Source organism: Vombatus ursinus, unplaced genomic scaffold (assembly GCF_900497805.2).
Source record: "Vombatus ursinus unplaced genomic scaffold, bare-nosed wombat genome assembly UNPS02014848.1, whole genome shotgun sequence".
Taxonomy (NCBI): Eukaryota; Metazoa; Chordata; class Mammalia; order Diprotodontia; family Vombatidae; genus Vombatus; species Vombatus ursinus.
Window position 1 is genome coordinate 6054012 of NW_020954626.1, and position 15730 is coordinate 6069741.

The following is a 15730-nucleotide window of genomic DNA, read 5'->3' on the forward strand; positions in this document are numbered from 1 at the left end:
TTAATAAAAATAATGAAGAAAAAACATTTATTGAGCACTGAATACTTGCCAAACATTCCGTATACAAATGCAAACATGAAGACAGTCCCTGCCCCCCTACATTCTACAAAAGGCAAGCAACATAAAAGAGAGAATGGTAACCAAGAGGGAGCATTTTGGTCCAGAAACGTATTGGGCTAGTGAATAGAGCCACAGGAAAGTAGATTGACATAACCCATCTAGGAACATGACAATTGATTTGATCTGATTGCAGTACATGATTCTAGGACTGGGAAGGGAAAGAATGGTGGAAGTACTCAGGGATGAGGCTGTGGATAATGGGGAGAGAAGTGAAGCTTGGCTGGTTTTTTTTTTGTTTGTTTGTTTTCCTGAAATGGTGGCCCTGGTGAGGCAGTCACCAGTCAAGAAAACTGTGTCCCAGGGAAAAATTTCTCCAGGACAGAAAGATTATTGTGAAAGTTATAGAGAAGATAGCTCAAGACCAAGCATTTATATAGTATTTTAGGTTTGCAAAGTACTTTATATGTATTATCACATTATATCCTCCCAAGCAACCTGTGAGGTAGGTGCTATTATTACTTCCATTTTATAGATAAGGAAACTGAGGCTGGAAGTTTAAATGACTTGGTATGGTTACTAATGAAGGTGATCTCTTATCAAAAAACTAAAATGAGTAGCCAAACTAAGAAGCTGAAATGACCATCTGAATTAGCCAGAAATGACACATGCCATTTGGTGATTTCTTCTCTCTTACTATGTCCCCAATATAAACAAAGCATCTGAAAAACTCAGTGGGGCTCTTTGTTTCATAGTTTCATACTGCAGGGAGAAAGTCTACAGGTAACTAATGCCCAACCTCGTAACATAGTCATTAAAACTGACTTTCTTATTGGCAGTCTATCAATGAAATAAGTCAATTTCCTGAATTTTCTCTGTCTGTAATAGTGAGAAAACTGAATTGAGGTGGTGTAGGGGGCTATTTTCACATTATATGGAGCTTCTATATTTTAGAATTGTATTGAGTTTTTGTTTCCATAACTAGAATATACCTTATTTAGTTCATATGTCTTACAACTTGCTCTTCCTCTGGATACCTATTGCACTCTGGGCTTCTATCGTAAGATAGAGAAGTCATTCCTGTTCTTACAAGTCTCCTACTATTTGTTAAGTTGCCAAAAAGAGGCCTTCAGAGTGTTATGCTAGTGAAAATTAGTCAAATGTTTTGACTGATTAAAAGGAGCAAATTACTTTGCTGTTAAATCAAGAAGCACCTATTAAGCATGTCCTAGGGGCCAGGCACAGCGCTATCTCAAACTCAAGAGAAAGCTTTATGTCTTACTCTAATACAAACTTATGGTCCTGCTTAATTTTTAGACTACTGTCACTATTTTCCTTATGATGCTTAATAGCTATCTCCTATCACTTACCGACTTTTCTCCTCTCCATTTTCTGTAGGTTATTTAAAAGTAGAATCTTAACAATTAAAGAAATTAGTAAGTGAACAAAAATTTAATGATAATATCCATAATAATTATTGTTATTAGCCCCACCAATTCCAGGCTCCTGCCAAAGTGTGAGCTTTTTGGTAAGCTATATATAATAATTGTACCTCTCTGTTATCTGTTGTTCAGTTGTGTCCAACTCTTTGTGATCCCATTTGGGGTTTTCTTGGCAAAGATGCAGTGGTTTGCCATTTCCTTCTCCAGATAATTTTACAGAAGGGGAAACTGGAGCAAACAGGGTGAAATGACCTGCCCCAGGTCACACAGTGAGTAAATGTCTGATTTGAACTCAGAAAGATGAGTCTTTCTGATTCCAGGCCCTGCACTCTATCCCTTGCACCAACTGGTTTCCCATCCTTTATCTATGTTATAATTAAATGACAAGATAACATTTACATTGAGGGCACAGCTCAAGATTTACATTCTTCTCCATAAATCCCATCCACGACCTCCTTCTCCAGCCTATACTTACCTCTTGCCTTCTCTGAGTTCCTATTTCCTGAATCTCCTGCTTCATAGTGAAGTCTTCATTATTTTCTAATTGTCTTCTACCAGTCCTATCTCTCCAACTAGACTATGGCTGCTTCTTAGGGGGAAAAGACAATCTCCTGTTGGAATGTTTAATGCCTAGTACAATGTTATATTCATGGTAGCCAGTAAAGAAATATTTGACTGAATGATGAATGTAAAAGCACTTTGAATTTCTTCTAAGAAATGCCAAGTGTAAAGGCAGGATTTTCATTTTTATTTATTTATTTTAGAATTGACTTGTGTCCCCTTTAAGAATAAGAGCAATCACTTCCAACCTCCTCCCCAATCCCCCTTCCCCATTCAGCACTACGCCTGCTAGTTAGTTACAACAGCTTCTTTTCCTTGTATTGTATATGCTTCTATGCCTGGGAAAGGCTTGCTTTTAAATGAATGTAGATTTCTCCCCGGGGGAATTGACTGAAGCCTGACTGCCAAATGGAAGCATTGCAGCTTTAGCACTGCATGCTTCCTTCTGGAGTGCCCTGGGCTCCTCCTCTGGATCATGACCTATTTTAAGGTATTAGACATAAGCAGAGGAATAGTGTCCACCCTTGTGAGCCTTTCTGACAGCCAACCTTCCCCTTATATAGGGAGAGATTAGGCTCATTGCAATTGTTTTTCCTTTCTTCCATTGATCCAGTCTAAGCTTGCTCCTCTATGTGATGATGGAGAAATCTTTTGCTTCTGGCATTTATTTAGAAGTACTGTCTTCCAAATTGATGCCAATGTATATTTTTAAAATGTTCTTTATTGATATCTTTTAGCTTTGTGTCACCTATATTTGCTAACATATGTTCAAGAGAGTCATTCCTTATAAGAAAGAATGAAAACAAAAAGAGAAAAACATCAAAAAAAAAAGTCTGACATTACATTATAATGTAAACTACTGAAAGGTGGAGACAACTTTCACTTTTTCTTTGTAACCCCAGAACTTAACAAAGTGCTCAACATATAATAAGAGTTTAAAAAATGCTTATTGATTGACATTTTATGGAATGTTTCTTGCCCAGAGTACCCCACTTCCAAAAAAAAGTTTCTCCTCTTGAGTCAAAATTATTCATTAGGGATAGCATGTAAAATTTAACTAGTATGTGCAGAGATTACTTAATCATTGAAACCACAGTAGACTTTTAGAAAATATCCTCCAAACCTTACTTTGTTTTTGGCTACTTTAACAAGAGGTATCCATTTACCTGCAGCAGCCAGGTGGTGCAGTGGATAGAGTGCTGGGCCTGGAGTCAAGAAGATTCCTCTTCATGAGTTCAAATATCATTTCAGACTCTTACTAGCTGTGTGACCCTGGGCAAGTCACTTAACCTTGTTTGCCTCAGGTTCCTCATCTGTAAAATGAACTGGAGAAGGAAAGGGCAAACCACTCCAGTATCCTTCCTAAGAAAATCCCAAATAGAGTCACAATGAGTTGGGCAAAACTGAAATGAGTGGACAACAAGAAAGTGCAGCATTGGGGATGTTAGATTTCACTGAGTCTGTTTATATTGTAATGTGTTACATATGTCCCTGGGGAGACTTTCGTATCACCACCTGAGGCAAATCATACATCAAAAGGCTGGGCAAATCAGGCCACAATGGCATCCCTGAAAACACCTTTTAAGTTCTTCCATTTCCCCTCGGGTGGACCTGTGCCAGATATAACAAGACACTAAAACTATGTTACAAGGCACTTAAGCATTTTTCCTAATGGTCTATGATATAATCTTTATCTTTAGAGACAATGGCAGAGAGAGCTGCTGTGGTTTCTGTTGTCAATTATGAGAACTTCAAGTGATGACTTATAGTCACGGGACTAGATTCCATATATCTTTTTTAGAGATTGTCCAGTCCTAAGGAAAGGAAGGGTCACCTTCTTTATAATTATCTCACATGAAGGATGCTCTGGAAAACAGGAAAGGAGAAACAGCTGTGCTCCTGAAGCTGAGGCATGCACAGCTGCCCTCAATTCCCCAGGCTTATTTAAGGGTGGCAGAAAGTGTCTTCAGAGTGAATGTTTGAGTCAATGAAGTTTGAGAGGCTAGCACAGAAGGAGTGAATGTGGGAGTATGAATAGAGGGCTAGTAGATGCTAGCTGAGAGAGAAATGAGAAAGAACATTTTGTGTAAGAAGAAAGTGTGACTGAGCAAGCTTGGAAAAAAGTAAGACTGCACTAAGTCATTGGAGAATGCAAAAGAGTAGAGAAATAGTGATTCCGGGAGCATAGAGGGGAGTTTTTTATTTAATGAGTAAGGAAATGGCATGAGTCATGAAGAACCAGGGCACGTTCAGAACTGGTGAGCCCAGTCACTGTAGGTTATAACCTATGACTTACTGACCCATTACCCTACAAAATATGTATGCCAACACAAAGAAAGCAGGGAGGAAAAGCTGTTAATTAGATTTTGCCTTAAATGACATAAATGAATAAGGCTTTTTTCTGAGCTTTTCTTGGTCATGTTTTGTGAAATGTGTCTAAAGGTGCCCAGAGCCTACATGACTATGAATGATAGTTTCATGACAATGTCATTTCATGGTAACAATTGTACCTTCCAAAACCAAAAAGGAATTAGCAGATTAATTTTTATTTCAATGTCTTATTGTTTCTGATCACAAAATCATCTTGGCATCATTTGCATAATAAAAGGTGAGGATGAGAAGAAAGAGACATTAGACTCCAGCTCCTAATCATAAGATAGTCTAGAGCCCAGGGTCCTCTTAAATTCTAATGGGTTCCAATTATGTGATGATTATTTTTTAAGTTGTTTAGGGTAAGCATTCAATTAATATTAAGTAAGTAAAACAATAAGTAAAATTATTCCTCCTCCTCCTCCCTCCTCCCCCCATGATAGCACTTAATCTATGTTAATTGAATTGAATTCTATCACATGGTTTATAACATAACCAGTTTGTATTCCAAGAGGTAGCTTTCTATAGTGGAAAAGGCACTACGTTTGAATGTGAAAGACAGATTTGACAACTGCTGGCTGTATAAGCAAGTTACATAACTGCAAAGGGCCTTGTCGGTTTCCTTATCAATAAAAGAACAGTCAGGATAGATGGTCTCTGAGGGTTCCCTCTAGCTCTGAATCTATGATCCTATTTAGTATCCTGTATATTTTTATTCCAATTTAACTTTCACATCAGAAGTGTGAATGTTTTTTTTTTCTAATCCTAATTTCTTTGTGGGTGTGTCTGTGTTTATTTTCTTTCTTTCTTGTTTTTTGTTAATAGCAATACTTTCATGCTGGAGGAAATGGTCTGAAAAAGAACTTTTTGGAGAAGAGTCCTGATCTTCAGTCTCTTAGATATGCTCTCAGTCTTTACACCCAAACCACTGATGCCCTGATAAAGAAATTCATAGACACTCAAACCTCTCAGAGTAAGTAACATACAGAGCCAGAAATAAAAACAACTCAGAAGTACGGTAAGTTATTTTTATTAACATTGTTTTAAATCATTGTTACAAATCATACTAATTAAAGGATATATTATTACAGTAATTTTTTTTTGTTTGTTTTCTACATAGAGAATTGAGTATTCTGGTTACAAACAAGTAGCTTCACTTTCTTGCCTTAATAGTTTTGAGATAATTATAATGAAATAAAATGTATTAAATGCTAAACCATACTGAACATAATTTAAACATTTTTAAAGTATTCCAAAATTTCCTTGAGAAAAATTACATAACTATGAGCCTTGGAGTGTCATTCTCAACAAAACTTCTTAAGTATAGCACAAGAACCCACAGAAACTCCATGGTTTACCTATTCTGATTCTTCTATCCTTAGAGGGGAAAACCCTTCGGACAGTGAAAGTGAATAAATACTAACAGTGTTTAGTATATGTAACATAGGATCCCTTAAAGACTCAGGGCTCACATAAGCCAGATTCAGCTCCAGGAATGTGACACTAAGTTTCATTGTTTCGTTGTTACTACATCAGGTTCTCTAAGAAAATCTCTAAGAAAATTTTGTAACATGCCATGCTCATGTTATAGCACTAGGTTTGCCCAAATGGGAGTAGCAATGTACCTCAAATCCTATGCAGGAGCTAAGTTGCAATATGGGTACTGGTTTGGGGACAGTTTTTTAAATTTCTTCCCCCTCAGAAAATACACAAAATTCAAAAATTTCAATGAGGCTTATGAATAGCAACAGCAAAGAGGATTAACATATCCAATTCTCCTCCATCTCTTCCACCATGATGTTACTCCAGTCCTCCAATTATAATGGACTTGTTAACCATCCTCTTCCTCCTCCAAGACGCATGTTGTTGAGCAAATTTCTGCCTCTCTAAAGGCAATGCCTAAACTATTTTGATGCGATCTACAAGATGAGCCCCCAAACTGGGAAGGTCTGCTTTTTGTATCTCTCTTCTAGGACCTAAATACATTCTTATCTCTATGATGTGCCTCTGTAGGAATACCATCAATGCCCAGCTTCTGAGATAAAGTACCTTCTCAGAAATTGTAGTTTCTGACATTTGTTCAGAAAAGAAAACAGGCAGAAGACACCAGGAACTAAAGGTACAGGAATTCCAGGGTATATAATCACATGGAGCTCACTATGTACTTTTTACTCCAACCCTCCAATAATTGCTTTGGATGAGGGAAGAAATCTCCCTCTTTCATTGACCCCATCACAGGTCTGTTCTCCTTGCTGTGGTCTGGAAGACCAAAGGGAAGAGAATGGGAAATGGAAAGGGAATGGCTTGTTAACAAACATGTCTGGTATTCAGTTGCCAACTATCTTAGAGAAAGCCACAGTCACAGAGAATCAATCCAAGGAGTTGCCTATATTTTCTCACCAAGGTACCAGTGCACATACTTAGTGCCATGAGAGATTCATAAGATCCTAGTTCTAGATATAGATAGCATCTTAGAGGTTATATATTCCAATCATCCCACTTTAGAGTTGAAAAAAATTAAGGCATATTGGTGTTAATTGATTTGTCCAAAGACACACAGTAAGTGGCAGACCTAGGATTGAACTCAGGTCCTGTGATTCTACATTAGTGTTCTTTGCATTTCTAAGATATATTTAAGATGCCACCATACAGAGATTTACATAATAAAAAATCACCAAATTATCTGAAAAGTTCATCAAAAGGTTTCATTTTCCATTAAGTTATTTCTCTCTCTCTCTCTCTCTCTCTCTCTCTCCAACACTTGAAAAAAAACCTCACTTCTTCTGTGAAAAGCATGAGAGTGTACATGTAAAAGTTGTATTTTTGAGGGAAAACATTCCAATCTTTGAGACTTTTAAGATATTATTCCTACAAACAATTTTTTGCCATGTTTCTTTTTTGACACTTAAAAAAAATTACTATCATGAATAGAGAATAAGAATAACAAATTTCAGGAAACCATTTTGATTCATAGGTTAGGGGTTCTAGAGATCCCTGTGTACTGAGAGATCTGTGAATATTCTACAGTTGCCAATGTGTCTCTACAAAGCTCATCTTTTATTGAAGGTCTTCCAAATCTAATTGCAAAAGTGAGAAAGTCCCTTAGGTGCTAGTATTTTCTCTTATAGTTCTCTTTAACCCCTGATGACTTCTAATTACTTCCAGTTAAGGTAGGCTTCCTAATTTGTCTTTTAACAATGATGGGGTGCCCCAGGCAGAAGCAGGGTTAAAGCAGATGTTTAAGTTGTAGCTAGAAAAACATCAGGGAACACCAGAAAGCATAGGATTAAATTTAAATACATGTAATTTTGACTCACCATCTATATTTTACAATCTACTCATCTGACAATGCTGAAAATCACAAAAAAAGCACTTCTTGGAATTGTTCTGCTGACTTGTCACTTTCAGCTACTAAATCTTTCATTCCCTCTTGCTCTTATGTAAAATCAGTGTTTTGCTTACCAATTTTGGAATGCTAAGTTGTGGAGGGCAAAGAAACAAGATCTGTGACTCACTTTTCTGCTTTCTGAAACAGCTTCCAGGAATGCATTGTGGTGTACACACACACACACACACACACACACACACCAGCTATATAGATGGCTATGACTATAACAGATGAATTATTGACAATTCTTATGTAAATAAAATTCTCATATATATAAAGACATGTATTCTTCTGTTTAGATATTTGAAATTAAAATAATATTTAGGCTATGTCTACATTTATAAAGAGAATAAATTGACAATTTGTATGAAACATGTGCAAAAAAAAAAGCCTCACCTTAAAGTATCTAGATAAATCTGGGAGTATTTGATTTACCTAAGTCCTTCAGCCTTTGAGTAAACTGTTCTGGGTAAATGTAACATCAGAGTCTAGGACAGTATCTAAAGCATTTCATACCATAAGTTGGTGACTAAAGCATCGGTTTTGCCTCTCTCTATATATTCTTATTAATGAGTCTTAGCACCTAAGTTCCAAGTGAATTTTCTGTACTCTCCCCTCACCTCCCATATTTATTAACTTCCCCAACTCCTCCCCTTACTCCATTTCTTGACATGACATTTTAAAATTGTGGCAGAACAAATGAAAAAAATTGCAACCTAGATATAATCTGATTCTACTTCTTGTTTGGAAAAAGACCTTTTTTTTTTTTTTAAGGTACATGAGGTCAGCAAAATACCGACATCATCATTTATTAGCTTTTCATTTAATTTCCAGCTGATATTCTGTGGGGAAATTATTGCTTGCAATTTATTAGAACTTTGTTCAGATATTATCTCATGAAATGGAATGTTGTTTGAAGGGCTTTATGTCTGTGCTTCTATGCTTTCTATGGTTCACTTAATTTCTGTGAGTCTCATTTTCCTCATGTATAAAATAGGGATAATAACACTTGTACCCCCTACCTCACACAGTTATTGTTAGCAGGGGGTTTGTAAATCTCAAAGTTGTATAGAAGTGAATGATACTATTACAGTTAACTCTTTAGAAATGGATTGGTTTATTCACTCCCACTTTCACTAGGTAATCTTCCTCATTTCCTTTCTCCTTATTCTCTCTTTGTTTTTCTGTCACTTTCCCTCCCCCTCCCACTTTTTTTTTTAAGAATTTTGCTTGAGCCCATTTTCTCTTACTGTTTGAAAATCAATTGAATTTGGTCCAAGGAAATATTGAATAAAACTGTAAAAATTTAAGAGTTAAGGACACAAAAGCAAGCAAAGCAAAGCCAGTCCCTGCTCTTAAGGAGATTACATTTGAATAGGGGCCATATCATAGTAGTTATAAAAGATCCACGTAGAGTAGATTAGAAGGTAATCGAAGAAAATAAGGTGCTAAAAACTGAGGAGACTGGGAAAGGCCTCCTGCAGAGGGTGGATTTTGATCACAGTCTGGAAGGAAATGGAAGGGCTAAGTAAGGAGGCAGAGCATCCTAGGAATGGGGAGTGTCAAGGCTAGAAAATGCAAAAGCCTGGAGGTAGCAGATAGAATATCATGTTTGAAATACTGCAAGTAGGCCAATGTGCCTGGACCATAGAGGCATGGAGGTGAGGAAAGTATAAGGAGACTGGAAATTTAGAAAGGGGCCAGGTCACAAAGACCTTTAAATACCAAACAGAGGACTTTGTATAGGTAGCCACTGGGGCTTCATGAGCAGGGTGGAAAAAAGGGGGGATGATATAGTTAGACTTACACTTTAAAAATATCGCCTTGGCACCTGAGAGCACTGACAGGTTAAGCAAGGGACATGCATTCAATGAGCATCACAGGCAAGACTTGAACTCGGGTCTTCTTGCTTCCAAGGGCAGCACACACTCTCTCTCTCTCTCTCTCTCTCTCTCTCTCTCTCTCTCTCTCTCTCTCTCTCTCTCTCAATTAGCCACACTGTCTCTTTATTTCTTAAATAAGTTTATATCCATGGTGACTTTTGTCTTATCATAAGTTCTTAATATTTGTTGATTGATTGATAATTGTATCTACTATTTTGTTCTCCTTTATTTCTCTTGTGTCCTCTCTGTATCTCTTCATTTTGGTGTCTTTCTCACCTTTTCTTCTATCCTTCTGGATGAAACTGGATTTTGCCTCTTTTTTCTGGTGCCAAATAGGACACAAACTACCAAAGATGAAAATTCATTTTAAATTTATGAGTCACAGAATTCAAATGAGTTTTTTTTATCAAATTAGAGTCTCCTTTATTTCAAATATGGGAATATGTCCAAACAAAGGTCATTGAAGAATCTTTTTTCAAGTGAAACAAAAAGTATAAATTATTTGAGGTAGTAATAGCTCAGTTGACTTTATGTTGAAATGGCCCATGACTGACCATTAAGCTAGATTCTTAATATTGGGACTGTTAATTTTGAGCACCCCACTAAGACAATGATGTCAAACAAATAGAAATGAGAACCATTAAACGATACATAAGATTCCTTACAGGCTGCACAATGACATAGTTTTCAAATGTACTATTTTCTGTTTTGTTATATGTTTATTTATTTTGGCAAATATTTTAATCTGGTTTGGGAAGCACTCTGGTGTATTGAGGCTGTAGGTTGATGCCGCTGTAATAAGATGCAAATGTTATTTAGTTGGGTTGGATTTCGATTTACACCTATTTTCTGACCCTGGGATCTAGGAAAATTTCACTGTCTGATCCTAGATTCTGTGCTCTTTCCACTGTTCTCAGTATAATGCTACCTAAGAAGCATTTCAAGGAGAAAAGGTAATGATTTTTGGAGTCTACTTCCTGCTATAAGGGGAGCGGAAATATTTTCAGAACAGGACCTAATAGACAAAAGGAGGCAAACAGCCTTCAATGGGCTTAATGCAGAAATAAAATCTGAAAAAAGTAAAGGAGGAAAAGAGGCTGAGGACTTATACGTGGAGGTCCAGCATTAATGAGACTTATTAATCTATGAATTTTTTGGTATTTTATTTATGTATATGTGTATATGTGTGCATATGTGTGTGTGTATATATATATATTATATATATATATAGTTCCCTATGATATGTAATAATGTTTGTAAAAGAACATAAGAGAAGCTCCTTATTCTCTTCCTTAAGCATTCCAAACAGGGAAGATAAACCTTTGTGGTTTTTTCCACCACACAAAACCATGCAGCAGGATCCTCAGTCCAGAAAGAGAGAAACTTTGGCAGTGAGAAATCAGAAGGCCAAATAAACAAGTCTTGCAATGTCTTGGTGAAAAAAAAAGAGTAGAATTTCAGGATATAGTAGGTCCAGGCCACTGTGATCTTCTGATGGCAAATTATTTGCTGCAGAGCAGGCTAATAAACACTGAACTCTAATGTGGCTGGGTTGGGAATTATGGTAGGGCTGACTTCTTGTCTTCTGCATACTGTAACCTTGGGGTAAATTGATTGGTGTCCTGATGTATTCCAACTATTTATTAGGGGCACTTATGTGAGCATGCTACCATAGTAAAGGCACTACGAATATCAATTGGCTATCTAATTGGTTCAAGGTATTTAAGGGCAAGTGTGAGGGACTGCAAAAAACAATCCCCTAAAGGTCAAGGTAGGATTTTTCTGAGATTTCATTGCCCTTCCTTAAGGGTTAGTTGGTTTAATCTGGTTGATCGTGGCCTGACTGTTAAACACAATGTTAGCTGAAAGAAAAAATATTAGGGATATCCTCTCACCCTTTCTAAAGGAGGATGTATAAAACATCATAGAATGCTCATATAAATATGAAAAGGAAAGATGAAAAGCTATTATAGAAATTCAATTAAACTGACCTTCATTTGTAGATTTAGAATTGGAAGAGACCTTAAATACAAGCCATTCTCCATTTTAAGGATGAGGAAATCGTAGAAGGCACAGTGAGGTTAAGTGATGTCCATGATCAACCAACTAGCAAGTGTCTAAGGTAGGATTTGAACTCAGATCCTCCTGACTCCAAATCCAGTGCCCTAACCACTATACTAGGCAGTTTCTTTCTCCCTCAGGATCCTTAAGTGAAAAATTGGGGGTATTCTACCCTAGAACCAGAATGAACGATTTGACCTCTGAGGGTTTATCCACTGAGGGATTAGTGAGAAGAACATCCTTGTGGGGGGGGAGGGGTAGGAGAGAAGTGTGAGGGCAGTGTACCTTTTGCAATAATTTGCTCATAGTGAATAGTACACAACTGTTAAGTAGCTAACTGGAGCACACAAATATCCAATCCAAGAGCCCAGGATAATAGCAATTCTCATTTTAAAATAACAGTATTTAATGAGATACTCACAGAGTATAGCCTTTCATGCAAAATGATAGCTCCTTGTTTTGGAAAGCTGTAAAACACATTATATTCTTTTATTCTTACCAACATACACTACCACCATTGCTTTCTGTACAGCAGACATTGACTACCCTAGAGTTCATATAATGATTTGTATCTATTGAAATGTTTTGCTATACCTCGTATTATATACATGGAAAGAGTTCAGAGATCTATAGTAATTACCAATGAATTATCCTTTCCATGGTCACATATACAGTTTACATCGATCAGCTTGTGGGAAAAATTAAACCTTGTTGGTTTTTCTTCCCCTACTATGTGTTACAGTTTTAGAAGCTAAAATATCTATTTTTTAATCAAAAAGTATTCATCATCAAAAATAGTTTTCTTGACAGCCCCTTCATTCTGCTAGTGGAGTATTTGAATATTTCAGAGGCAGACAGTGAAAAATGTTGAGAGTATTAACTTAGTAAGTATAGATTTTTCTTTCAAGAAATGGATAACACAATTTGGACTTAGGTGCAGCATGATTAATCATCTTAATTCAGTTTTCTTAACAGAACTTACATTATGGTGCAGAGAACTTAAATTGTATAGGTGGTAGGCAAAAAAGAGGCTATTTTATATCAAAGATATGTTCAGTTACAATTGAATCACGAACCAGCTTTTATAGTTAATGACTTTATGAATTAATTTGAGCTACAGTGTTTCTCCTATTATATTTCTTCTTTTCCTTTTTTATTAGTAACATTTTGAAATTGCTACTTATTTCAAATGTCCTAAATATTTAAATGAGATACTCTTGGTCATTTTAATAGCCCAGATACTGCTAAAGAATACTGTAACATATTTGTTTTCAAGTAGGAAAGGTGATTCCAGGTTTTGCCAACATTTTAGACATCTATGGAATCGATTTGTTCACAGATATAGATGTTATACTGGTGATGTCAAGAGATGTTTAATTTTTATAGGAAAAAAAAACTTCAACATTCTGTGTGGAAGAAATAGAAGCATTTAAGAAATTATGTGAAAAATTATATATTTAGGTTTCAAACTGAGAAAATCTTAAAGATTCTTTAGTCCTACCCCCTCATTTCAGAGATGAGGAAATTGAGGCCAGAGAAGGGACATGAATTAGATTGTTAATAACAAAGTTCTGTCCAAACATTTCATCGTAGAACTCAAAGTGGGAGTGATTTTTTTAAATAATATTTTATTTTTCCCCAGTTACAAGTAAAAACAATTTTTAACATTTGGATTTTTTTTTAGTTCAAAATTCTATCTTTCCCCCCTCCCTGAGACAGTAAATTGGATATGGTTTATACACATGCAGTCACGTAAAACACTTCCATATTAGTCATTTTGTGCCAGAAAACTTGAACAAAAAATGAAAAGAAAAAGTGAAAAATAGTATGCTTCAGACAACATCTGTTCTTTCTCAGGAGACTAATAGCATTTTTCATCATGAGTCCTTTGGGATTATCTTGGATCATTGTATTGCTAAGAATAGCTAAATTGCTCATCATACAATATGACTGTTACTGTGTACGATGTTCTCCTGGTTCTGCTCCTTTTACTTTGCATCAGTTCACATAATTCTTTCCAGGTTTTTCTGAAATCATTCTGCTTGTCATTTCCTATAGGACAATAATGTTCCATTAAAATCATATACCATAATTTGTTCATCCGTTCCCCAATCAATGGGCATCCCCTCAATTTCCAATTCTTAGTCACCACAAGAAGAGCTGTTATAAATATTTTTGTACAAATAGGTTGTACACACACACACACACACACACACACACACACACACACCTCTCTTTTATCTCTTTGAGATATAGACTTAATAACGATATTTCTGGATCAAAGGGTATACACAGTTTTATAGCCCTTTGGGCATAGTCCCAAATTGCTCTCCAGAATGGTTGGATCAGTTCACAATGCCATCAGCAGTACATAGTGTCCCAGTTTTGTGGGATTAATTTTTAATAATTGTATCATGTGGCTGTTAACTAGAAGGAATTTTAAAGATCTATTTCAAAAGGACTTCATTTTCCAATGAGGAAACTGAGGCCCAGAGACATGAAGTGACAAATATCTAGTCATTCTTACTGTCTATCACTATAATTTTTCGTCTTCCTTGTGGTACAGAGGGAGAGGAGTTATGCGCAGCATTAAAAAAGAAACTTTTTTTTAATCAACTATTACAACGAATGATAAATTTCAGGTTCCTCAGAAATGAATACCCTTAAAATTTTGGAAACTTGTGGTGTCTGGTGGACAAGAGCAAGATATGCACTTTCTGAAGCCAGTGGTCATCATTATTTGATTTGTCCTGAAATGTAGGTCTGACCACATTACTCTTTTGCTCCAGTGGCTCACCATTACCCCTCTCTTTGGCATTTGAGGTCAGTTACAATCTGTTTCCAGCCTGACTTAGGACCTTTTGTACACTCGATGTTACAGGAAAACCAGCCAACTTGCTATTCCCTATCTGCAGTATCCCATCTCCCACCTCAGTTCTAGAATGTGTTCCCTTCTCATCTCTGCTTTAGAAATTTGGTAGCTTCCTTCAAGGCAGCTAGGTGGTAGCAGTGGGTAAACACTGGGCTTGGAATCAAGAAGGCTGATCTTCATGAGTTCAAATCTGGCCTCAGATCCTTATTAGCTTTGTGACCCTAGGAAAGTCACTTCACCCCATTTGCCTCGGTTTCCTCATCTGTAAAATGAGGTATGAAAGGAAATGGCAAGCCAGTCCAGTATCTTTGCCAAGAAAACCCCAAAATGGGGACATGACTACAATGACTCAACAACAATAAAGCTTCCTTCAAGTTTTAACTCAAATGCCACCTCCAACTTGAGGTCTTTGCCAGTCTTCTACCTCTCCTGAAATAACACTGCATATATTTTAGTATTTACTTATTTGTATACATGTTTCTCTACCCCTAATAGAATATATACTCCTTGAAGAAAAGTATTATTTTTATTTTTGTATTTACATCCATTGCATTTGCACCACTGAACTGCACAATATGAATTTTTGTTATATGAAAGGAAACATATTCTTAGTTCAAAGACAGGCAGGGAATGTTGAAGTTTACTATCATATACCTTCTTTGCATTTCCTTCTGTCTCATTAATTTTTATATACAATGAGAGATAGTTTTTATTCTTGCCTAGTAGGCTATAAGCAAGCAATAGAGCAACACAGACTCAGTGAAGGAAGGTCATACTTGAGAAGGACCTAAGAGATCATCCAAGCAAATTCCCTTTTACAGATGACAAAATTGGGGTCAATATAATTTAAATAACTTGTCCAAAGTCACACAGCTATGCCTCTCTCCATAAAACATTTTCCAGGGTTCTAGACTTGGAACCATCCTGGAAGGATATGGTCTTCAGTAGGTCACATTGGACTCTGCAGGGCAGGAGCAGAAAGAAAGTAAAGTTTATGAAGCCATTTTTTAAAAATTTTGAACTAAAAAAATATCCAAATGTTAAAAATTTCTATCTTTCTGCTCAAACTGGTAAATGCCAACTAGGTAGTAGAGTG

The 15730-nt window shown here is 36.4% G+C and overlaps 1 protein-coding gene across 2 annotated transcripts in view; it reads left to right on the forward strand.

Annotated features, from left to right (window-relative positions):
• UNC13C (unc-13 homolog C) overlaps positions 1-15730 on the forward strand; it is a 669423-nt gene that overhangs the window by 619637 nt on the left and 34056 nt on the right. For both annotated transcript variants that reach the window (XM_027840843.1, XM_027840842.1), the window contains one exon: positions 5256-5403. In XM_027840843.1, the coding sequence (XP_027696644.1) occupies positions 5256-5403 (148 nt within the window). The remainder of the gene's footprint in view (positions 1-5255; positions 5404-15730) is intronic.